Genomic DNA, 23,479 nt, shown 5'->3' with positions numbered 1-23,479 from the left:
GTATGTATACACAAAAGTGCATGTGTATGCAATGTTGACGGAAACAACACCAACGATAGGAATTTTTTGTGTAAGTGCAGCGAAAAAGCATCAGCTGCGGCAACAAAAATACGACAAACACTTGCATATACTTATGTACATACATATGTATGTATGTCTATCTAAAAATAACACGTTAATTGCACTTGGCCCGCATCACGCGACTATGATCTGCAGCGTTTATACGTTTGAGTACGTTTTCAGGCAATGTTGGTAAAACGGGATCTCTAGCAGTGTATGGAAATGATTTTTTTAAAACCGTTGAAATAATTTGTCAACATTTTGAAAGAGAGTGGATAGCTAGTGCAGTGGAGAAGCTTTAACTCAGCTTTCGGCTGTGTGATTAAATCTCACCTGATCTCACCTTTTAACAAAGCTTTTCAAATTAAATAAACACGTTTTAGACATGCAAATTGGCTCTAAAACGTGCAATTCGATATTAACTGAACAATTTAAATTATGATCTTATTAAACACCAACAATTCATATATGATTTAATTTGGTTTGAATAAATACATATGTATGTAGCTTGTTGAATACCAAAACAATAAAAATAATAAGAAATTTCTTATAAGCAATGGAGCAAATGTTTGAGGCTACTTGGTGTCAAGGTCAGGCATAACTGGACTGCAATGCAATGGAAAAAAGTCTCTAATATTTAAATATAAATTTTTCTTTCTGTGGATACCAAAAAAATGGGTGGGATAATAATAATTTACAGCAAAGGAAATAGGGGATCTCTGGAAATGCGTATTGTTCACCAGATCGAAATGTTAATTTTTTATCAGAAAATATTTTAGCAATGAAAGTTCTCGTATCTCTCGAATATTTATATAATGCGAGTAAATTACTTGAAAACTTTTTTAATATGCTTTGGAAAAGGGGACTCCACCTATAGTTTATACTTTTCACCCAAACAATCTCACCATAGCAGTTGCATACATATGTAAGTATATATACATATGTATATATAAACTTACTTCTGTTACTGCAGGGGATAGATATATTGATTTATTCTTTTATATACATATGTACGTATGTGTATATATGTAAGTAATTGTTTCCCAAACAATCCAACCACGGCAGCTGTTTATGAGTTTACACAGCAATAGATTGCGGCGCTCTCCTAAAGTACATATCAACATATGTTAATAATATACACATGTATTCCAGCTACAAAACTATGAAACACATACATACCGATCTCACACAAACGCACAATGAGCCGAATTATGTACTAGAATTTACTTTTATTGCGCATTACAAATTATTCTGCCTGGCAATATTCAAGAACATAATTTCTCCAATATTACTTATTAAAATGAATAAATACATAATAGTTTTTGCTCTTTTTTTTAATATAGTTTTCATGTAATTATATCTCATTAAAAATCAAATAGTTCTACATTTTATATTTCTCGGTCGTGTGTGTTTTTCAGAGCGCAATACAGTAGTGAAATTTTGCATAAAGACCACTATGAAAATACTCAAATACAATCATCTTAAATATGAATAAATTGAAACAATTTGAAACAATATTTCAACTGTATTACGCTTACTAAAACGTTTATGTTAAAATAAATTTTGATACAATTTTAAACGTAATTAACACAGAATTGAAGTGAGTAATGTAAAATGGTTGTGGCTTTGTATTCTGGCTATTGTTAAAATTTGGTTGCTGCATAGAACTAAGCTGTTTAAATATTATAGTTATTATTGATATTATTGTTGTTGTTGTTGCTGATGATGGATACAGGCTAGCTCTTTAAATGAGCCATACTATTTGATTTGTGAAAACTATGATATTTATGGATTTCGGTTTATGTATTGTATGCTATTGATTACTGTTCGTCCACGATGTGTTTTCATTATTTTTAACTTTGTTTTCTTAAAGTTCTTCCTTTTTTGTGGTTTTTGTTTATACACAAATTCCTTGTGTAATGTTGACGCTAACAAAGCGTTTGGTTTCGTGTTGACATGCCAAAAATTTAGGCATGATAAAAAACTGCGCTATTGGTTTGGTGTCTGTTTAACTTTCAAAATCGTTAAAAGTTGAATGTGTTCATTGGTAGTTTGTCAGAATTTGAATCAAAATTGTATTGTGTGCCATCAGAGGACGGTGCCAGGTTAGCTTGCTCGGTCTGAAAGAATAAGAATTGAGTACAAATTGTTTTAAATTTCTTAGAAATGTTTACCTCATCAGTAAAGTATTGCTCGATTATTTCGTATGCCAGCTTATAGATTTCGACATTCTCATGGCTCTGCAAACGTTCGATTTTCTCAAGACCTTCACATTCTTCAATCAAGTTGGCAATTTCCTGAACATGTGGATCAGCCATCTTGAGCATGTTATTGAGACCATCAAGTACCACCTAAAAATATATTGTATATTTCGTAATAATTTCGAACAAATAAAACTTGACAAACTCACGTTGATCACTTGTGTGTCCTGGCACGAAAGCAGATCGCAGAATGGCGGAATGACGCCCTCCTTGATCAATGTGAAGACCTGATCGCGATTACCGCTGATGGTTAAATTACTGATTGCCCATGCGGCCTCCTTTTGTGTCTGGAATTCGCCCTTGCTGAGGTTCTCGATAATTTTGGGCAGAAGACCCACATTAATGACAGCCTGCACCTGTGACTGATTACCAGCGGTGATATTGGAGAGGAACCAAACAGCCTCCTTGCGTATCTTTTCCTTTGCATGTGAGAGCAGAGCCGGGAAATACGACAACGCCTCGTAATTGAGCACCACCTGTGTTTGTTCGTCCGAACCGGTTACAATATTACCCACAGCGCGCAAGGCCGCTGTCTGCACTTTGACCTCAGCGTTTCCCAACAGTGGGATTAGCTTGGGCACCACACCACTCTCAATGACCATCTGTATTTGATCGTTACCACCGTCTGTTAAATAGCTGATGGCCCAAACGGTATCAACCAGTATATTGGTGTCTGTGTGATGTATCAGCACATTGAGTGCGGGCAGGATTTCGTGTATTGTTGTTGCCGGTGGTGGTGGATCCTTGTTGCGGCACAAATTTACAATCACCCAGGTTACATTGCGCAAGAACGATATTGGTATGTCTGGTTTGATGAATGACAGCAGCGGCTGTACAACTCCATGCTTGATGACAAAATCGCGCAACTCGGGTCCGTCGCCAATAATGTTACCCAATGCCCAGACGGCTTGTTCGCAAACATTTGGTGCAGGTGAGGAGAGTAATTGTAGGAAGAGCGGTACGGCACCGGCGGCCACCACCTGCAATCAAATAATTAAGTGTGTTAATAAAACAACAGCATGCCCAGACAAGCATTAGTTGATATTATATTACCTGATTGGTCTGGTCTGATGTGCCCGATGCAATATTAGTCAGGGCCCAAGCGGCCTCAAACTGTAGCATTGTGTGATTATGTTGCTTTAGACATTCCACCAATATGGGCAATATGTCGCTATTGATCAAATCATTAATGGGTGGATTCTTGTCCGATGAGAGCAATTTGCGTGCAGCCTGCACGGCAGCCAACTGTTGCTCTGGTTTTGAGGCATCAGCGGCTGCGTGCGCCAACTTCTTGAGATTTATAGAATTAGGCAACTGCTCATCCTCATCTGTGTTCGAATCCAAGTTGGGTACATTGCGACGTTTGAGTATTGTTTCCTCACGCTTGTTTTTGCGCAACTCAACTGTCACTTCATTGCGACGGCGTCGCATTTCCTAAAAATTAAACATGTTCATATGAATATAGTAATTACCTTAACAACATGGCGAAATACACTTACATCCTGGTCCTTTCCTTTGTTTTTGAAGTTTTGCAAACGATTTTGCTCCAGCGAGGTCATTTTCTGTTTTAATTGTGTGCCTGCGTACTAATTATTTCAATAACAATTCACTTCAAATGCAGTTGATTCGTTGTCAACTCCTGCGTAACAATCACAATACCATGCGCAACAAAAAATTAATTCGTACACAGACGTGTCCAAAATATATGCCCGTCCCGATAAAATCATCGACCAACACAATTACAAATGCAGCAGCGAACAGCGCACGATGGCAGCATAGACAGGCGAAAAAAGAAATGGCGAATATTCCAGAGTATTAGTAGTTGAATTGAAGAGATATTTCACATTATCATCCATAAAATTTTGTAACTTACCTGTGCTGCCAATTTTCAAGTGTATTCAAGTATTTAAAATGAGACTGACACTTCCCAGTGCGTATGAAAAACTGATTATTATTTTTTAGTCGTACAAAATTGCAAAAAATTGACAGCGACGAGAGCGAAGTTGGCTGCGCTTCTGCTCAAACACCCAAATTACATATTATCGCAGAGATGATGTTGTGTTCTCACATCGATACTGTGTCGAGCACGTATATCGATAGGCACTTTAGAATTGTGCTATATTTTTTAAGCGTGCGGAAGCTATATCTTTTTGCATGCAGTACAATAATAAAAGGCTCACCTCAATGCCTAAGGTATTTGTAACCAACTGGAGCGAAGCACGGAGGTCCCAGCAATGACGGAGAATTCTGACAGCGCCACCATTGTGGATGTGAGCCAAGTGCAAGCAAAATCACAGGAACACCAACCGAAAAACAAGGCCAGTGGAGAAACTGTGCCATTTGTAGATGTAAAAGTAAAGAAGGAATGCATCGATGCTGAAGTCGAGGCGAAGCTTAGGGCGATAAATGCACGTATTAAAGCCGAACATGCTGACACGGAAAGCAACGATGATGATGATGACCAGGCAACAGAGAGCGAAGGCGATAGGGATGGTAGCCCGAGTGCATCGTCATCAGCAGAGGTTGATGACAAGAAGGCTATTGCTCCTGTAAAATCGTCAAACGAAATCCTTGCAGAGCTCTTCTCTGTATTCAATGCAGCTCCACCCGAAGAGCTGTTGGACGACAAAAATCTGCTCAACAAGAAACACAAGAAGGTCAAGAAAGAAAAAAAGGAAAAGCGGGAAAAAAAGAAGAAAACCAAAAAAATTGATAAATCAGATGGCGAATGTTCGGAGAGTGATGCGGTGGCGGCGGCTGGAGGCAAGCATAGGCACAAACATAAACATAAAAGGAAACATAAACATAATAAGGAGCGCGAAAAATCCAAAGAAGGCGCTGGGCGCACGGATGGCGGGGAGAGTGTGGCCAAGGGACACGAGCGAAAACGCCATGTCACAGAGAGTACATCTGTGCCCGCAAAGAAGATCTGCAAAACTGAACAAAGTGTGGACCGTGAACAGGAATGGGGAAAAGAGCGAGAGAGAGATCGAGAAAAGGAACGCGCGCACAATAGTTTCTATAACGGGTTCCGAGATAAGGACCGAGAGCGGGAGCGAGGGCACAGCAGGGAAGAAAGGGAGCACAACAAAACAGATAAAATTAAATCAGAACAGCGCCACTCTGAACACGCATCCGATGTGTCTCTTTCCGATGAGGAAACCTACCTGCGAGAACGAACGAATGGTCGGCGGCGACCGCACAACAGCTTCTACGATGACACCAGCTTCACGCGCATCAAAGAGGAACCTCGAGGAGAAGCCGGTTCGAGATCGCATCGACGTCGCTCCAGATCTCACAATCGTGCGCGTTCCCGTTCCCGCTCCCGGGATTTGGGCATCGATAAGAAACGCTTGTTGGAAATTGCACGAAAGAACGCTATCATGATGTTCAAGCGCGGCACCATTCCCGGTGTCGAAGATATGACGCAAGAAATCAAGGATAAGGTGCTGCTTAAAATGCGCTATGGCGGACGCACGGTGCAAGATCTCACGGACTTTTGCAAGAAAATTTCCAATGGTGAAGTACTCTCCGATCTAAGCTCAGAGGAGGATTCGGATGTGGATAAGAACGGCAATGCCAAAGCGTTTCATCACCCGTTTAAGTTGAAGGAGCGTGAACCTATTGTGATGCACATACGAAACTCGACGCCTATTGTGCCAGTGATGCGACGCGAGGAACAAATAAAAGCAATAACCATGCAATTCCCCGTCTCGTCGGGTCAAAATCACAGAGCATCCGAAGCGTGGGTTCCTGTCGATCGCAAAGAAACGCTCGCACCGCTGCCCACACTACCTCCGGCAAAACAGGCGACCAACATATTCAAAGATGTGCAGAAAAATGTATTTGCAAAGGCTATTCCGCAGCTGGAGCAACAAGAACCTGCCTTTAAGTCCGTCGGTTCACAATTGGAGATAGCGACCACATTGGAAACGAACGGATTACCACCAACACCGGTGCCACCGCCAATTTCTACGCCTAGTGTTGAACCGCTTGTACCAACGGCAATTACATCCGCAGCTGTAACCGGTCGTCCTTTTGTACCAGAAGTGCCCATACCGTCTACAATAAATGCGCCACCCCCCGTCCTTCAGCCAGTGCCCCACCCGGCGCCACCAACTGAGTCCATTTTTCCACAGACCGCTCCGCCCAACATGGATGTGTCCAGCATTATAACGCAGCGTCTTAGTGCCATACGCCGCCTGCAGGTCCGAAATTTTTTCCTTTTAGCTTTTAATATTTTCGATAACAATTGAATAATTCGCACATAGTAAGGCCGTTTTCGAATGCGACCATATTACATAGAATATTATATACAATATGTGAATTCAGAAAAAGGATTCAATATAATCGGTTTCCATTCATTTTATTCACAACAATTTCTCTAAAATTGGATTCATAACAATTATGTCATCTGTGTTGCAGGAAAATCCCACGGACTTTGAAGCGATGAAAATGATGTATAATGCTCAGCGTAATATGTGCTCGTGGGCCTCATCAAAGCATGTGCCTGGCCAATTTACGGGCAGCACTGGCGCGCCTGTGATGAAGGCACATGAGTTGAATAGTGGACCCCAGTTGTGGGCGCGACGGGATCAGCTGACCTCAACAAAGCCCGTGACGGGGGGCATGGGCATGGCGTTGCTAAAGAAAATGGGCTGGAAGCCAGGCGAGGGCTTGGGCAGAACGAAAACGGGATCACTGCAGCCGCTTTTATTACATGTTAAGCTGGACAAACGAGGATTGGTCTCGAGCGAGGATGTCAATTACCAGGCCCCGCGTACAAATGTCACTCAACGTAAGAAACAACCCAGTGGCAGTGCCGGTCCAGTAGCCCTTAATACACAAGACAAACACCCCGTGTGTGTACTCAACGAACTGACCTCGAAAAATAGATGGACAGCGCCACAATATACACTACAAAATGACACGGGACCTCCGCATAGTCGCATGTTTCTGTTTTCCGTGGAGGTGAATGGACAGTCATATATGCCGGCGCAGGCCTCTAGCACCAAGAAGGAAGCTAAACTCAATGCGGCAAAGTTGTGCTTGCAGGCTTTGGGTATATTACCTGCCAATACGTAAGAGATGTCTGTTAAATGTTTGCATGCTCGTGACCTTACAAAATGCTTGAGTACGCACTGGTTATTAAATTGTAATTTAAATTAAGTCTAGAAATTTAACGTAAAGAACTGTAAATAGTATCTATAAATAATAATAAATTATTTCTGTAAATTGAAAAAACTGTTAAAACAAAGAAATCGTTGCTTTGATGGTGCTTGTAAGAAAGAAAATGGTTTACTATGTTGTTAAAAAGACTTATTTTATTATTATGATTATATTTTTAGTGAAATTATTATTCAAGTTGCACTTTTAGCACAGCTTCGAATTTTACCACAGAAATGGATTGCAAAATGTTAAGAAAAAACGCAACCAATCATAAAATTGTCCAACCAGGACTCATAGTTGTTTAAAACAAGTGTGAACTGGACACAGAAAAATAATAAAATAAAATGGTTCAATAAACCTAATATGAGCATAAAAATTACTCCACCAGGCAAAAAACGCGAGTAAATTAAACAAAGAATGATGTTCTCCAAATATGTTGAGTTATAACGAACGTAAATATTTGAATTTCATTAAAAATATATAAGAAAAAGGTATTTCAATAGTTTGGAAGATTGATAAATTGTAAGATTTTCAAATTCATGCTTTTCGGTTTTTATTTTTTGAATGTTTTTAGCATGTTGAAGTTAATGTAAAAAATTATTCGAACTAGGCATTCGACTTTCGAAAAGCTTGTTTGCGTGTCAATTAATTCAAAATGCAACATTTACCAACACTGTCAACTGCCACCAGTCAAAACATTGTAATGTTTGTTTCTGCTTTCAAAAATAAATCTTTTGTTATTTTAAATCCTATTTGCGGAATGAACCTACATATAAAGCCCTCAAAGGTTATGTACAATTGCTCGCCTCATCGAAAGAATAGGAGGCAAGTACAAAATTCCAATGCACTCCTTTAAAATTAAGAAAAAAATTCAATTTAATATGTAAATATTAATCAATATATTTATTGTCACCTCTTCTCAGACAATAAGTTCAACTAAATATCGAACAGGTAAACATATTAACAACACTCTATAGGTAAATGCATAAACACTAGGGATTTTTTCGAAAAACGAAGCGTAGTAAACTGTCTGATAACGCAAATCGACTTTATATGTATAAAGCGATATATGTATATGTATGTATGTAAAATCTCGAACATTTAAATAAGAGTATATGCATGTATGTCGGTAAATTCGCACACAACTATAATTAACACAAGTAATAAGGATTACTATTAAATTCATACATATTTGGACTGAGAAACAAAAATATTTTTCAAAAGCTTTAACACAGGATGCTCTTTGGCAATATTACTTTACTTGTATTTTTTCATGAACTCGGCATGGAATACACGGAATTTCTCCATCATCAGCTTCAGTTTGTCTGTTTGTGGGAGGATCGTGCTTCGAAAATGATATGTACCTGGTCTCTGGCCAAATCCACTGCCAGGTACAATGCAAATGCCACTTGATTCCAACAATTCAAATGCGTAGAATGCATCCGGAGCCATATTTTTTGCTTTAGCTGCAGCAATGGCCTTGGGTGGAATCTCAATTTGTGGGAACACGTACATGGCACCCTGTACAGGATTAACCTTGTAGCCCTCAAACCCGCTCAATGTCTTGTGAACGAGTTCTGCACGCTCTTTTAAGGCGGACAAAGTGGCGTTCTTTTCACTAATGAAACGCTCATACGATGGCTCGCCAGGCTTTGGAGGATTAACCAAAGCACTGACAGCTACCTGACCGGCGGTAGTACTGCACAAAGCCGCTGTTATGGACTTTGTAAGCATAGCTTTGACTTGAGGACAAAGATTCAACACTTCCATGTAACCGCCGCGTATGCCGCACTCACCCAGATAACCTTTCGATGTTGATAAGAAGCTGACAAGCTCTTGATTGCGATAAGGTTCGCCCATCTCGTACATAACTTTTTTGAACGAATAGAACTTGGAGTTTTTGTCGTACACATTGTCCTGATACACCTCGTCGGCGAGCAACAGCAATTGGTTGTCGTGGGCAAACTTGATAATCTCCACAATATTGTCGCGGGTGAGTACTTGGCCGGTGGGATTGCCCGGATTAATGACGACTAGAGCTCGTGGATTGCAGTGCTTTTTGTTCTCATCAAAGGAGCGTTGCAGCTCCTCGCGATTAAGGCTCCAGCCGCTTTCCTCATCCAAATAGTAGTCCACCTTCACCATGCCATACTCAGCAATGGTGGCCGAATAGAGTGGATATTGAGGTATTGGAACCATAACGCCTGGAGTCTTTCCATTCACTTGGCAGTGTATAAGCGACAGTATGCTCTTAATGCCTGGAGAGGCACCGCCAGTCAAATAGATGTTCTGCCAATCGCTGGCCACGCCACCATCTCGACGTTCTATATATTCAGCAACCTGGCGACGCACCACCTCCAGACCGGCTGAGTCGGTGTATGAGCCAACAGAGTGCCCATGGCAATCGCTCAAAATGAGACGCGCGCGTTCCTTGACATCATCGGGATAGTCTGGGGAGTCAAGCAATCTTGGCTCAAACGTCAGTGTCAGCAATTGGCGCAAAAAGGTGACGGGCTGCTGTCCCATGGCATGACAATCGCCGATATTGGCTCGAATTACCTGATCGAATGGCTTCTTTACCCCCTTTTGCAACTCTTTTTCTATTTCGCCAGCACGAATCACCAATGGTCCACGCACTGCATATTCCATCGTAATAAAGTTGGGGTTTATGTTCTCCAATTGCAAACATTTTGCTTGCGTAGCCATTTTGCGATCTATTGTCAGTGAAGCTTTTGTCGAGAATGGCAGGGATGATGATGGGCATTTTTTTTCCAGCTGACTACGGCGCAGCCGCTGCGTTAACTTTTGCGTTGGCGTTGACTGCGGCAGAATGGCCATGGTAGACATCGCGGCGGCGTTATATGTACATGTATATGTACGATACATAGCACCGTGATTTTGCAAAAGTAGTCGACTCATTGTTTTGGCAATGATTTGTGGTAGTTATATACTTTAAATTGATTAGTACACAGCAGTGTTGGCGCTTCTACTGTTATACTGTGTTGTATAATACTCGTATGACACTGGACTAAAAGAAGAGACCTGGAAGTGCTAAAAATCGGTATAGCAATATTAGCCTTACGACAACTTCAATTGGAAAGAGCGAGAGCAGACTAGTATACCAACCGTATAAATTTGCAAAAATTATGGGACTAGTCCAGCTTCCAGGTAGAACGTTTTGTATCTACTGAATACATTTTTTTCTAACTTGAAAGCTGGCAGTGCTGCCATCAGCTGATTTATGGGACAACCTGATAATGAATCGACCTTGATGCCATCCCTCGCAATAACGTAAAAGCGCTCAAATGTATTAGTACGGCAGCCCTTTCAATTGTGAATGGCAACATTTAAAAAAAATTGAAAACACCGCGTACATTACATTTTTAGAAGTACTGAATTAAATTTGAAAAATTGTTAATGTTCAAGTCCAGAAAGCTCGATAGCAAGTTTTTTTTTAAAATAGGCGGCAAAGTATTTCCTACATACTATGTATGTTGACTGTAAGTTGGATAACTTTTCGAATGTTTATTCGGAAAGAAAATAAGTATTAAGCCCTAATTTTTGACTTCAAGCAGATCTTTTCTCATACACTGAAGAATAAAAAACAGATTATTAAATTAAATTTTTGAATTTAAAACCGGGATAGCTTAAATTAAGTTTTACTTTGCAGTAACCAATAATATTTCCATAAAGAAGCTTAATTTTGTAACTATAGGCTCAATTTCGTCTTCGCTTGACAAAATCATTAAATATTCTTTAAGACATATAAAATTCATATGTTCATAACTTCAGTACTTACAACTCAATAATATTTTTATGAACATTTTCTTTTGTCATTTCCAAATCTACATATTGCCCCTATCCCCCTTTCGTGCCATTTATTGTATTAGTATTTTAATTTATTTAACCCTGTAATGACCAACTATCCTTTGGGGAGAGCACACAAATTTCCGACCAAATGATTTTTGTTTCAACCAGTAAACTGTTAACATAAAGAAAACCGACTTTTAATCTAATAAAGTGCATGCTGCAGCAGCAACAGCCGCTATCCCGGTGCATTGCGTACTTCAAGATAAACTAAATCGTAAATCACATTGATTTAATGATCCGAGTAATATTGCCTTTTGAATCCGTGCATACAGACATTAAATGTGACAAATTGTTTCGAAGATGATTCTGAAGTAACAATATCGTGTTCAGGAATAGTCTTTTCAGCTATTTCGACTAAACAGAATGAGGTATCTTTAAGGTAGTTTTCTCATGGATGCCATTGTTGGAAGCAACAGCTTTCAAATAAAAGAGAATCATCAAAATCGGTTTACCCAATCGAAAGTTCTAAATTAAATAATATTAAAAAAAATATACAGTTGAATTGAGAGCCTTCTCCTTTTGTGTTGTATTCCTCCAATGAATTAACAATTGTTAATGCAGATCCAATGGGGCAGATCGTTGCATTTTTGAATGCAAAAATATATTTTGAAGTTCCTCTGTTGGCGTTGTTTACTTTTCTTTGCCAAGAAAGAAGTTTGCGAGGTTAATAAACTGCAAATACTGACCTATCTGTGGGCTTTTCACATAGAAAAATGTTCGTACATATGTTTATAATATGCAATATATATGTATGTGTGTGTGTGTGAGGCTTTGCTTCGGTGCCTTCAGTTTGCCATTTACTCTCAAGCTTTGCTTTGTTTGCGAATTCCAAGAGCTCTGACTTATGTGTGTGTGTGTGTGTGTGTGTGTGTGTGTGTTAACTGGGCTTTTGCGCAAGTACAAGTACATACAAGCAGAATCACACACATGCACACACACAGAGCGAACAGCTGACTGTGAGAGTGTGAGGAAAAGTTTGTTATGCTCATAAAAGAGGGCTCACGTACACAATTTGTTGTTGGTGTGAGTGAAATATGCAACCCATTAAATCTCTCAACACTCTCGGCACAGCTTAAACCCATATTGAAGGTCAGTTCAGGCGGGAGTGCGCTTCAGACAACAGCAACGTAGGCAGCAGGCGCAGGATGTTATTAACGAGGAGTCGCCGTTGCCAATTCTGCTGCCTTCGCCATCGCCATCGCCTTTTCCGCTGGTGTAGAGACACAAAAGTTTTCCCATTGTCTGAGGTTTCGTGCATCAGTCAGCAGTCAGCATCCAGCGTTTAAGGGCAACACACACAGCAGTTGTTAAACTGTTGTTTTCGTTCTTTTGCACAAGAAAAAGCTCTACATTCTCCACAGATGTTTACCCATCCTAGGCAGCTGTATCAGAATTGGCACAAGCAACAACAACAACAACAAACCCCTCAGAGAGTTGGGGCGTGTGTATAAAACGGAACTTCTGAAGTTGCATAATAATTATTTACAAACAGCACATGGAAGTTTCTGCTGTTGTTGCTATTGTGTTCATTGCTGTTGTTGTTGTTGCTGGTTGAATGCTCGCTTGCCATGGAAACGTGTCGCACCTGTGCGAAATGCGATTTCGACAACAACTATTGGCTGGACTTGTTCCATCCAACTCCAACGCGTTGCTGGCAAAGCGAAATAGCAATAGAAAATATTGAGATACTGAAGCAAATACGTTGCGAGTTCGCAAATTGGAAACTAAAGGTGAGTGAACCCTTCCAAATTAGACTCGGCCAACATGCAAATAATTGGCACAACTAACTGCGCTAACCGTGGGTGTTGGCGATTAAACGTCAATTGACAAGCGATTATATGAAGCGACAGTGATTTGTAAATTTGATAATTTGTTGTTGACAAACAATTTTATAAATTGTCAATAATTGGTGAGGCAAAATAACAGGCGGTATAAAAAGTTAAAAAAAAATTTAGTAATTATTATTTTCAAAAGCCCAAAAGGCATTCCATTAGCTGCTTTTGTTAGAAGCATAAATTCCTTTGCTTAAAATATTTTATTAGTTTTTTAATGGCCGTTATTTTTTTAGAGCTCGTATGAGAATCCACTCTATTAAATGAAATCTTTGATTATAATTTAAAAAATGGTTACATTTTCTGAGATAAAATAATAATTAATAAAAGTGGTTAGAAGTTACAAATGAATTTAAAAATTATTAGATTCGGGCTGATCTAAATTATTCTGTTTTTAGTTTGCTAAAATAGTGAATAATAATGCATATATCAGTTATTCATATTAATTAGGATTAATTATATTGAACAACTATAATTAGAGTTTAAAAGCTACGGAGAAACTAAAAAAAAAAACAAATGAATTTTTAAAAATAAAATAATATTAATGGAGATATGAGATATGTTTCTTTAAGACGAGTTAAATTCGGGTTGTAAAAAGCAGCGATAAAAACAAGAAAAGTATAAAAATCGAATAACCAGGCTTTATTAGTTCTTTAGTAAATACGAACTTTATTGCATTTTTTTTAATGGTCCTTTTTGAAAGTAAAGGTTGGGGAAAGGAAAAAGGTTTAAGTCTAAGTCAAGCTTTAAAGTGGATTTTATGTTTCAAACTTTTCATCACAATCACAGGAGCTTAGTTAGCTTAGTAGAGAGAAATAAATGATTTGTGAAAGTATTTAAGACCTATTAATAACTGTCCATTTTCTCACCACTTCTCAGATATTTCCAAATGATGGATTGCCGCAGAAAATATGTACCGATTGTTTTACGAAATTTTGCTCAATTTATACGTTTCGTATGGCCTGTCAGGATGCGCAGCTAAAGCTGTCGAATATTTACGATAAAATCGATGCGAGTAGCTTGGAGGATAAGACCGAAGACGATGAAGAGGCCGAAGATGTTGCAGCAACTGCCACCTCAAATGTATTGCAGCCAACAACTGAAACGGAGACAGCAACAGTTGATGGTGCAACGATGGCAACGACAAACGCAGATCATATTTCTTTAGATCAGCATTTTGGAATATTTGCGGAAGCCATAGAAGAGACATTTGATTGTGAAAATGCAACAGTTGACGATAAAGTCGCAATTAATGAGATTACGTATGCCTGTAAATATTGCTATAAGCCTCAACAGAGCTATCAACTCCAACAGGAGCTCCTGGAACACATAAATGCTGTTCATGATCCACAGCAGCCTTACAATTGCATCGAATGCAATGAATGTTTTCAGGATGCCGCCTCACGGACAGTACACATAAAAAGCGCCCACGTGGAGAAGCATTATGCCTGTGATGTGTGTGGGAAGAAGTATGGGGATCGTCATAATTTGCGCCACCACGTGGAGAAGTATCATACGGAAACGGATTTTGAGTGCAATATGTGTGAGAAACGTTTTTTTACACGCAAAAGTCTCAACTACCACATGAAGTGGCATAATCCGGAACGCCAACTCAAGTGTGGATACTGTGATCGTCTTTTCATCAATCAGCGACATCTAAAGTGTCACGAGGAAACCCACACGGGTACGAGGAATACCGAACACTGTAGTTTTTGTAACAAGTGTGAGTAGATGACGATGAGAAACTAATGCTCTTAAAGATAATCCCATCATCTGCAGCTTTTATACATCTGAAGACATTACGGTGGCATATTTATAAACAACATGGTGGCGAGAAACCCTTCAAGTGTGGCAATTGTACGGAGGGTATGTCGATTCTGTTCCAGATTATGCACATTAGCCTGTGCTGCAATATACTATAGAAAGGGCTAGAAAATCGCTTTCATCTAAATCTAGAATATGTTCATCAACGATATCAATCGAAAGCAGAGGCTAATGTGCGTATGAAAGAGTCTTAAATTTTGTGCTTCCATAATCAACATTTGCAAAATTTAAGCGCCCTTTCGCAAACATATACGAATTTGTTATTATTTATTAATAATTTCAATCTGTCATATCAACAAAGAATCAAACAAACATTCATCAAACGCTATTTAAGATTTGTATAGATCGTGAAGTCAACTGCTGCTTTATTAGTGTGTTAGTCATTTGAAAATAAGAAATGCTATAACGGTAATCATAATGGCTTAGCCATAAGCCATCATTTTTTTGTATACTTTTCTAGCTAAGCATGCACGCCGATAATAAAACAATATTTTAAAATTTGTTTCAAATTTTAGCAACATCTTTAGCAGTTAATTCACCAAATAACCATTCAAATCCACAGTATTCGTACGCCCCCCAAAAGTAATAAAAATAAAACCAACCGAACCGGACAATAGCATGAACACATTCATCCAATCCATAACACCATTTCTATTTCATCTCACCCAAAAATAATAAATAATATTGGGGTGTTTACAGTCGCATTATCAAGTTATTAAAAGTAAATAGCCAAAAATAATGTATTTATTTACAAATTATTGAATACTAATTTTTATGGTCTACAAGTTTGTGTGCAAATTATTTCAATTTTTGAATACACCCTGTAATCGAAAAAATAAACTTTTTTTTATAAAATGAACGCTCACTTTCATATAGTATGTATGTACTTACTTTGTTAAAGATTTAGTAAACAAAAACCTAATAATCTGATAATCGACTGAATGAAGAACCCCTTAGCGAATATCTTATCTACTTCAGTCTGCTTATTTTATTGTGTGACTCTCCTGTTCCTGCAGTTTTTGCTTCCTATGCGGAAAAACGGATTCACATGCTGGAGAAGCATTCAGAAAACTTGACCGCCATAGAGCGAAGCGAGTGTATGTTGTGTCGGCAGCAATATTTGAATGAACAGAAGCTGATCCAGCACATGAGTGAGGAGCATCTGAAACGGAAGGCTGCCACGCCCATTATAGCCAACAATAAGCGGGTGCTTCAGCAGAAACGGGAGCGTCATTATTCGGGTCTCTTCCAATGCGGAAACTGTACGCAGCGCTTTAATATGAAATCGGCTTTGGAGCGTCATTTGGCAGTTCACTCCATAGATCGTCCCCATCCTTGTCCACATTGTTCGAAGCGTTTTAAGCGGCCACAGGATAAAAAGTGGCACATGAAGACTCACGCTAATGAGAAGCCAAATGTTTGTGATGTGTGCGGAAAATCGTTTGCCCTGAAATATGTTCTCACACAGCATATGCGAAGTCATGAGGGTGAGATATATATTTAGCTAAAATTTTTATTGAATTTTCTTGAATTATTTAATTTAGTGCTCGAGAAGAACTTTAAGTGTCAGATATGCGGTCGGGCCTATTTATTTGAAAAGTCTCTGCGGTTACACGAGCGAGTACATACGGGCAAAACCTATTATAAATGTGATTTGTGCCAGGAATCTTTTGTAACGCACATCAAGTTCAAAAGTTCGTATACAGACTTAATATGTACTCGTACTATATTTTCGTTCTATAATTTTTTCTTGTTTTTGTTTATTTAAGCTCACATGCAAAAAGCTCATGACGATGCACGCTCAAAGGATTATCCGCTAGATGAGTTGATAAATATTGTGATTTCCTAACTCACTACATGCTGCAAACGAATCGCAGGACGTTCTTCCTTTTTATCGAATCCTAAAACTAAAATTAGAAACTTTATCAATACCCTCCATCAAATTCTAGAAGTAGTTAGCCCAAGTGCACATCAAAGTTTAACTACTAAATCTTCCATAAATTTAAACGTTTATACTATCTAAATGCACTCTCAACTATCTAGTATATTTTAATACATACACGTATATAAAAATGATTCGAATATAATGTAAACGACCACTGGTGACCATTTTGGTGATAGAATTAGCAGAAGAAAGCTTTGAAAGCAATATAGACAAAAGGCAAGCACACATATATAGCTCAAAAGAAAAAGCATATGCATTTATTAAGAAACAAAGATTGTATTTACAAAACAAAAATAAAAACTTGAAAGAATAAAGGTTTTTACATTTTATTGCGCGCCATCCAAAAGGTTGCAGATTTATGGCAATGCAAAATATTTACGCCTGGCAGTGCTGTAACGTTAGTGTCGGGAACACGCCGATAAATTTAGTGCTGTACAATATCATAAGTTATAATTTTTGCTATAAAACACGTCAGTGTTTAGATTTACTTAATTTAAGCAGAAAGTTCTCCAAAAATAGGCCCATATATTTCATAGGACGCCATCGGAGAGCAACAGTAATGCAAATGGAAACAAAGCAACACTTTGTCTAACAATTTCATAGTCAAAAACAAAGAGCCGCCTGCGGTAGACACAGACACATACGCACACCAGCTCCCGGAAAATTATTTCTGACCATAAACGGACGCGAATTAGCCTAAACGCATTGAGCAACAACAATTGAGCACCTGGTGATATTGCGGAGATAAGCCTTTGTCATTATACGTGTAGCTACCACGCACAGATTTGGCTGACGTGTGTTTTTTTTCGATTGCGGTTTTTGGTCAATCACAACTGGCTCACACGCCCACATAACGGGCACACACGCCCACAAAACACACACAGCAAAAACAGTCAAAATTTTGTAAAGACATGGCTGTGCTATTAAATGATTTGCTGCCATTTGGAGGTGGCGAAAAAAAACTAGCGGCCTGTGTTTTATTGCTGCTTCTGGAGCTATTTTTTGAAGGTGAGCTTGCATTTGTATGTGGTTATAAAATATTTAAATGTATTTTCTCACACATTGTGAATAAACATTATTGTCTATCTACAGGCGCCGAGGCGGTACCCAATCAGGCCGATATTGAGAATCACTTGGAGCTGGGAAAAGAATTTCTGGCACGTGGACAGCTATCGGATGCGCTAACACATTACCATGCCGCTGTTGGTGAGTAGAACCACTCAAGATCTAAATCTGATATGATGCTAATAATAACGCTTGTGTTTGGCTTGTAGAGGGCGATCCGAACAGCTATTTGACGCTCTTCAAGCGCGGCACTGTCTATCTGGCATTGGGCAAGACGCGCTTTGCCATTCTGGATTTCAGTCGAGTACTGGAACTAAAACCAGATTTCACAGCTGCGCGCACCCAACGTGGTGTGGTGTACATGAAGAGTGGGGACTATAAACTGGCCATGTCAGACTTCGAACAAGTGTTGCAAGAGGAGCCCAATAATGGTGTTGTCTATGAGCATTTCTCTCGTATTAAGCCCGCTGCTGATCAATGGGATTTAGTGCAGGATTTAATTAGACGTGAGGATCATCAGAATGCCATTGCAATGCTTACACAGCTACTGGAAGTTTCACCTTGGAGCACAACCTTTAGACAAGCACGCTCGGATGCATACATTGCAGTGAATGATCCGTTGGCTGCCATTGCGGACCTGCGGCAGGTGAATCGTCTGTCACAGGACAGTACGGAAGGACACTACAACATTGCTCAGCTGCTTTATGGTATTGGCCACGCGACCAATGCGCTAAAAGAAATACGGGAGTGTTTAAAATTCGATCCCGAACACAAACTCTGCTTCCCATTCTACAAAAAGCTGCGCAAAGTAGAGAAACAATTGGTGACGGCCGAGGAATCCCGAGCACAGAAAAATTTTGCTGATTGTGTCGCCGCTGGTGAGGCGGTACTGAAGCACGAAAAAGAGGAGCCAATGATACGATATGAAGCGCACAAGGCTCTGTGCGCTTGTTACACTGGCGAGGAGGAGTTCGGCAAGGCTCTCTCGCAGTGCAAACAGGCGCTCGACATTCTCAAGGATGCGCAAGTTTACTGTGATCGTGCCGAGGCGCTTCTGGGCTCTGAAATGTATGACGATGCCATACACGACTTCCAAGCTGCTCTTGACATGGACGAAACAAATGCACGCGCCAAGGAGGGCATACAGAAGGCAAAAAGACTGCAAAAGCAAGCAGAGCGTAGGGATTATTATAAGATATTAGGGGTTAAGCGCAATGCGAGCAAAAAGGAGATTGTTAAAGCATATCGTAAGGCAGCACAAAAATGGCACCCCGATAACTTTAAGGACGAGGAGAAAAAGGTGGCGGAGAAGAAATTTATTGACATCGCAGCCGCCAAGGAGGTGCTCACAGATCCAGAGAAGCGCCGGCAATTCGACAATGGAGAAGATCCCCTGGATCCAGAGAGCAATCAGCATGGCTTCCGTGGCGAACACCCATTTGCGCACTTCCATCATGGGTCACCGTTCCAGTTCAAGTTCCATTTCAATTAATAGCTTTGTTGCCATTGTTGTAAAATTTTTGTTGTGATTCAACTCAGTAAATTAATAAGACATAAAGCTCTCATGTCCTACCAAGTCCGCATTTCCTCAATTATTTCTACCCTGATCCCCAGACATAAACGCACACGCACCTAGAATTTCGCAGCTACAAATGTGTGCGAATATCAAAAGGTTCAGATTTTACCCTCTCTCCCCTTTAATAGCGTGTAAATAGTAGCATAAAGACAAAAAATGTTTAGAAAAGTGAATGCAACAAATCGCCGAAAATGAAAAAAATTGTATTAGTTTATTTTATAATTATAATGTAGTACATTTTTCTAATAATTATGTATAAATAAAAATAAATGAGAATATACATATATATGTAGCGGTTTCGCGTGCATTTATTTATTACTTGGGAAAATATATAAGCACGTACCAATTTTATCGGCTTAATGAATAAACATGACATACATACATGAGTATCGGATATTTTCATTTTTCTTTTTCAAAAGCCACGTCAGTTGTGATTTATGAAGCGACTTAGTTACGATTTCAAATGCAAAAGTTTTATTCATTTATTTTAGCAACAATAACTGCAATTATATCGTAGAACCGAAACTGATCGAAACATGTCAAGAATTTTTAATTTAGACATTTTCTAGGCATTAAGTTGATGGTGAAAATAAGACATATATGAACGTCAATAATATCACTGTCAGAGCTATGAATAAGTAAAGTTTAAGATGATATTGACGATCGAGGGAATTGAAAACTCTGCGAAACTGATCAACTAGAGATTCCTGTTCCCCAGGTATTATAGTGGGACGTAGTTGGGGTCTGGCCAAAGGAGAACGTCTTGCATTACTCAGTTTCTGCGAATAGTTCTTTGAATATGGTTTTTCAAAAGGTGTTCGTTGTGCTGTCGTATCATACCCATCCGAGTCGCTATCCGTGTCCATGGGCTCCACAGTATCGGGGTTGCGATTATCGTAGAATTCATTGAGTTCTGGATATAAAGTGTTCGGCTTGGTTGTTTCTGGTTGCGAGTACAGACCTCTGATTTTAGTTGTTGGTAGCAACAATGCGCCTCTGGCAATGCTGCCTCCCAGATTTGAGCTTCCGCCAGTTTGTCGCTGCCTTATTGACGATCCCAAAGTGCTGCCATGGCCAAAAGGCGCGGACGAACCACTGAATGTATTGCGCGGCACATTATGTTCCGGCAATTCATAGCCGCCATCGTCAAAGTAACTTGTAGAATTAAGTTGAGTTTGTGCCAGGGGTTGTATTTTGGGGAGTCCTGCATAGCGTGGTCGATACGTTGATCGTTCTATGGCGGGCTCGTAGCTGGGCAACATATGCGCTGCTGCGGCACGTGGTCGTTCATAGGTATGGCTCTGAGGCGCGTCAATGTCAGAGTCACGCGGTTCTTGCTCTAATGGATCGACCTCCCGCGTATATGAAGTGGTCAACACACCAGATTTCGAAAGCGAGACCGAGCGACGTGGTGCTGTTTGTTTAATCTGCGAGTATTGTTCATTTTGTCTATATATCGAATTGTAATTGTCATCTTCCTCTGACTGCGAGTCTACATCTGACACCGTTGTTGTAGTGTGAACGGTGCGCACTGAAGAGGTCTCGGAATTGTCAAAAGATGGAACAGTGCCTATGGTTCGACGACTGCTTATGCTGTTGTTACTATTGCGGTTGGCAGTTCGTTTTACATTGCTGGTCTCTATAGCAGCGGCTGCTGGAGAAGGTGTCACTTTACTGCCGTGTATGGTTTCGCGGCGCGGCGTTTTCTTTGCTGCCGTAGCTTTTTTGTTAACAGGCACTCCTAGTATCGCAGACTTTAACCTTTTTAAAATAACTTGGCGGCTGCTGTCGGCGACAGGTATGTTGGGCAAACCGTATTCGAGGCATTTTTTATGCAATTCCTTGTTGGAAATCGTGTCCAGATATGAAAGGTCCGCCATGGTTACAAACACTTGTGAAATGCTGTAAATAAAAACAAAAATAGCGATGTCGTCATTCTAAAACTGTTGCTTTCAACACACAAATGCGCTGACTTCACCTGAATTTTTTATGGATATGGCGTGCCTTTCTAGTACAGTCTTAGTTTAGAAAAGGTGATGAATCCACGGTTTAGTTTGTGAATTATAATATTTCTTGACTTCACCAAAGAAAAAATAAATATTTATGAGAGAAACGCGTTTATAAATTGAAGCGTAATGTTTGTTCTTCAGCTGTCAAACTGTGTCTGGAGTAGAGGTGAGCGCGTTCCATATTTGTTTTTAAAGATATCGATACTTCAGACTTCTGGCGGTTTGAATAGAGATGGACCTACAAAAATAACTACGATAACCAGCAAATTCAGTGGGATTTCGAAATTACTAGAAATCATGAGTTACAAGTATAATGAATAATGAAGAATTTAAAAACAAATCAAAGCGAAAGTTCACAGCATTACCCACGAGACTATTTTGAATATTGCCGCAAAATTTGTTCAAAATTGGTTGTGCGGTTTCGGAGTCTATAGGGAATGAATGAACATTCTCGAAAATCACAGTAATTTATTCTAATAGCAGCACATGGCATACATAGATGCAATCAATATGACTAATATAACTATAATTAAGTATTGTTGCACGTTTAGTTGATGTTTTGACGAAACAGCAGGTGTAGACACTTGCTGGTCTGCATATTCTTCGTTGTCCAGCTCAGATATTAGTCTGCGTCGCAATTGAGGTCGAGACAAAATTGGGCGTCCGGCAGCCGAAAGCTTATCTCTAATTTTCTTCATATATGGTGAATCTATTACTGGCCGGTGTGCCTCGGTATTATTCGAATCCATTTCAATTGGCTCATTTCCAAGAAATTCTGTAAGTTGAGGGTATAGAATAGCACCTCTACGTTTATAAATATAATGTCCTACATTAGTATTGTCGGCAATAAGGGGATGAGATGGAACTTCCTGATATGTAAGCGAAGTGGTTAAGATGGCCGTCTTGGCAAGTGTGGGCGGGGTTGTTTGTGTAGCTAGTTCGCTTTGAACCTTCTGAGACCTTGTTGTGCGAACTGAAGATATCTCGGCTACATTAAAAGAGGGACCAGCGGCCATAGCGCCATATAAACATGTTTCATTCTTGCGGCTTGTCATCTGATTGACGTCACTGGTCGAGGGAACCTCCTCTGCTTGAGTAGACTTCAGTTCATTGAAATTTATGGTTTTGCAAACATGAGATTTAATTTTAGCATTTAGTCTTGCCATCATAACTTGACGGGTAGTGTCTGTGACTGGAATATTGGGCATCCCATTTATCAGGCATTGTTCGTGCAATTCCTTATTGGAAAGACTGTCCAGATATGTAAGGTCTGCCATCATTAAAGAAGCTTGTCCAGCACTGTAATTTAATAAAAAATGATTGTTATTTTTGCTAACGGAAAATTGGATCTCACATTGATTTCCTTCTGAATATTCCAAGTGTATGTACTTATTTTGAACACTTTTCCGTCAAATAAAAGTTAATTAATTATACAGTAATCCGGAATGGAATTCCTATATCACTTAAAAAATCTTGAAAATAAATACAGTTGTGTTGTGAATGTGAATAACACTTTAAAATACGAATATGTCTTACCTTATTCAGTGAAAAATGTAATTTTTTCTGAGCATTGTATTTTGCCTTCAGGGAAAAGGCTAGATATGTATGTATGTACATGGATACATACATATGTATATGGCATGGATCCTACTGCTGCGTTAGTTTATCTCTTTAAAAAAACAAATTTGTAAACTATTTTCTTTATTTTTTTAAAAAATATTTTTCTCTAAAATAAGAATGATTAGTATTGTCATTTATATTGTCAAAATGACTTTCATATCAAGGGGTTCATTTTATTTTTCAAATTAGATTGTGTTTATTAATCTTATATTTACTTAAGCAAAATATGTACAAGAAAATAAAATAAT

At 39.3% G+C, this 23,479-nt stretch overlaps 7 protein-coding genes across 9 annotated transcripts; 3 read left to right on the top strand and 4 right to left on the bottom strand.

Moving 5' to 3' along the window:
• Positions 1-1,552: 1,552 nt before the first annotated feature.
• On the bottom strand, positions 1,553-4,324 carry LOC115623368 (importin subunit alpha-3). Its single transcript, XM_030517654.1, has 6 exons — positions 4,195-4,324; positions 3,821-3,960; positions 3,375-3,755; positions 2,471-3,301; positions 2,235-2,411; positions 1,553-2,180 (listed from the first exon to the last, which is right to left on the bottom strand). Exons 2-6 carry the CDS (start codon positions 3,878-3,880, stop codon positions 2,085-2,087), a joined length of 1,545 nt encoding a protein of 514 aa, XP_030373514.1. The 5' UTR covers positions 3,881-3,960; positions 4,195-4,324; the 3' UTR covers positions 1,553-2,084.
• A 146-nt stretch (positions 4,325-4,470) lies between these two features.
• LOC115623374 (protein SON) lies at positions 4,471-7,565 on the top strand. Its single transcript, XM_030517669.1, has 2 exons — positions 4,471-6,529; positions 6,747-7,565. The coding sequence occupies exons 1-2, from the start codon at positions 4,556-4,558 to the stop codon at positions 7,404-7,406; spliced, it is 2,634 nt and encodes an 877-aa protein (XP_030373529.1). The 5' UTR covers positions 4,471-4,555; the 3' UTR covers positions 7,407-7,565.
• Positions 7,566-8,596: 1,031 nt separating this feature from the next.
• On the bottom strand, positions 8,597-10,704 carry LOC115624012 (alanine aminotransferase 1-like). The gene is made up of 2 exons (XM_030518585.1): positions 10,617-10,704; positions 8,597-10,541 (listed from the first exon to the last, which is right to left on the bottom strand). The coding sequence occupies exon 2, from the start codon at positions 10,407-10,409 to the stop codon at positions 8,748-8,750; it is 1,662 nt and encodes a 553-aa protein (XP_030374445.1). The 5' UTR covers positions 10,410-10,541; positions 10,617-10,704; the 3' UTR covers positions 8,597-8,747.
• A 1,834-nt stretch (positions 10,705-12,538) lies between these two features.
• On the top strand, positions 12,539-17,275 carry LOC115623923 (zinc finger protein 431). Its single transcript, XM_030518480.1, has 6 exons — positions 12,539-13,090; positions 14,072-14,915; positions 14,972-15,058; positions 16,033-16,503; positions 16,561-16,710; positions 16,786-17,275. The coding sequence occupies exons 1-6, from the start codon at positions 12,929-12,931 to the stop codon at positions 16,863-16,865; spliced, it is 1,794 nt and encodes a 597-aa protein (XP_030374340.1). The 5' UTR covers positions 12,539-12,928; the 3' UTR covers positions 16,866-17,275.
• Positions 17,276-17,447: 172 nt separating this feature from the next.
• Positions 17,448-19,605, top strand: LOC115623997 (dnaJ homolog subfamily C member 3). Its single transcript, XM_030518568.1, has 3 exons — positions 17,448-17,969; positions 18,054-18,167; positions 18,236-19,605. Exons 1-3 carry the CDS (start codon positions 17,873-17,875, stop codon positions 19,516-19,518), a joined length of 1,494 nt encoding a protein of 497 aa, XP_030374428.1. The 5' UTR covers positions 17,448-17,872; the 3' UTR covers positions 19,519-19,605.
• A 405-nt stretch (positions 19,606-20,010) lies between these two features.
• Positions 20,011-21,729, bottom strand: LOC115623998 (LEM domain-containing protein Bocksbeutel-like). Of its 2 annotated transcripts, XM_030518570.1 has the most exons (3): positions 21,581-21,729; positions 20,443-21,504; positions 20,238-20,381 (listed from the first exon to the last, which is right to left on the bottom strand). In XM_030518570.1, the coding sequence occupies exons 2-3, from the start codon at positions 21,480-21,482 to the stop codon at positions 20,375-20,377; spliced, it is 1,047 nt and encodes a 348-aa protein (XP_030374430.1). In that variant the 5' UTR covers positions 21,483-21,504; positions 21,581-21,729; the 3' UTR covers positions 20,238-20,374. The 2 variants fall into 2 exon arrangements, with proteins under 2 accessions (XP_030374429.1, XP_030374430.1); XM_030518569.1 differs by having other exon boundaries at positions 20,011-21,504.
• A 330-nt stretch (positions 21,730-22,059) lies between these two features.
• On the bottom strand, positions 22,060-23,327 carry LOC115624215 (LEM domain-containing protein Bocksbeutel-like). 2 transcript variants are annotated; one of them, XM_030518827.1, is made up of 3 exons: positions 23,148-23,327; positions 22,966-23,083; positions 22,060-22,910 (listed from the first exon to the last, which is right to left on the bottom strand). In XM_030518827.1, the coding sequence occupies exon 3, from the start codon at positions 22,889-22,891 to the stop codon at positions 22,085-22,087; it is 807 nt and encodes a 268-aa protein (XP_030374687.1). In that variant the 5' UTR covers positions 22,892-22,910; positions 22,966-23,083; positions 23,148-23,327; the 3' UTR covers positions 22,060-22,084. The 2 variants fall into 2 exon arrangements, with proteins under 2 accessions (XP_030374687.1, XP_030374688.1); XM_030518828.1 differs by lacking the exon at positions 22,966-23,083.
• Between the last annotated feature and the right edge of the window lie 152 nt (positions 23,328-23,479).

Source organism: Scaptodrosophila lebanonensis, unplaced genomic scaffold (genome assembly GCF_003285725.1).
Source record: "Scaptodrosophila lebanonensis strain 11010-0011.00,11010-0021.00 unplaced genomic scaffold, SlebRS2 tig00000053-arrow-pilon, whole genome shotgun sequence".
In the NCBI taxonomy this organism is placed as follows: Eukaryota; Metazoa; Arthropoda; class Insecta; order Diptera; family Drosophilidae; genus Scaptodrosophila; species Scaptodrosophila lebanonensis.
Note: the sequence above shows the minus strand (reverse complement) of the source record. Positions and strands in the feature narration are given on the sequence as shown.

Excerpts from the sequence above, each read along its gene's own strand:
- LOC115623374 (XM_030517669.1), top strand. The coding sequence starts at position 4,556 with ATGACGGAGAATTCTGACAGCGCCACCATTGTGGATGTGAGCCAAGTG. Across the intron at positions 6,530-6,746 it reads GTGCCATACGCCGCCTGCAG|GAAAATCCCACGGACTTTGA; the intron begins GTCCGAAATTTT and ends TCTGTGTTGCAG.
- LOC115624012 (XM_030518585.1), bottom strand. The coding sequence starts at position 10,409 with ATGAGTCGACTACTTTTGCAAAATCACGGTGCTATGTATCGTACATAT.
- LOC115624215 (XM_030518827.1), bottom strand. The coding sequence starts at position 22,891 with ATGATGGCAGACCTTACATATCTGGACAGTCTTTCCAATAAGGAATTG.
- LOC115623997 (XM_030518568.1), top strand. The coding sequence starts at position 17,873 with ATGGCTGTGCTATTAAATGATTTGCTGCCATTTGGAGGTGGCGAAAAA. Across the intron at positions 17,970-18,053 it reads TCTGGAGCTATTTTTTGAAG|GCGCCGAGGCGGTACCCAAT; the intron begins GTGAGCTTGCAT and ends GTCTATCTACAG. Across the intron at positions 18,168-18,235 it reads ACATTACCATGCCGCTGTTG|AGGGCGATCCGAACAGCTAT; the intron begins GTGAGTAGAACC and ends TTTGGCTTGTAG.
- LOC115623368 (XM_030517654.1), bottom strand. The coding sequence starts at position 3,880 with ATGACCTCGCTGGAGCAAAATCGTTTGCAAAACTTCAAAAACAAAGGA. Across the intron at positions 3,756-3,820 it reads ACAAAGGAAAGGACCAGGAT|GAAATGCGACGCCGTCGCAA; the intron begins GTAAGTGTATTT and ends TTTAATTTTTAG. Across the intron at positions 2,412-2,470 it reads AGGACACACAAGTGATCAAC|GTGGTACTTGATGGTCTCAA; the intron begins GTGAGTTTGTCA and ends ATATATTTTTAG.
- LOC115623998 (XM_030518569.1), bottom strand. The coding sequence starts at position 21,482 with ATGGCGGACCTTTCATATCTGGACACGATTTCCAACAAGGAATTGCAT.
- LOC115623923 (XM_030518480.1), top strand. The coding sequence starts at position 12,929 with ATGGAAACGTGTCGCACCTGTGCGAAATGCGATTTCGACAACAACTAT. Across the intron at positions 14,916-14,971 it reads CTGTAGTTTTTGTAACAAGT|CTTTTATACATCTGAAGACA; the intron begins GTGAGTAGATGA and ends CATCATCTGCAG. Across the intron at positions 16,711-16,785 it reads AACGCACATCAAGTTCAAAA|CTCACATGCAAAAAGCTCAT; the intron begins GTTCGTATACAG and ends TGTTTATTTAAG.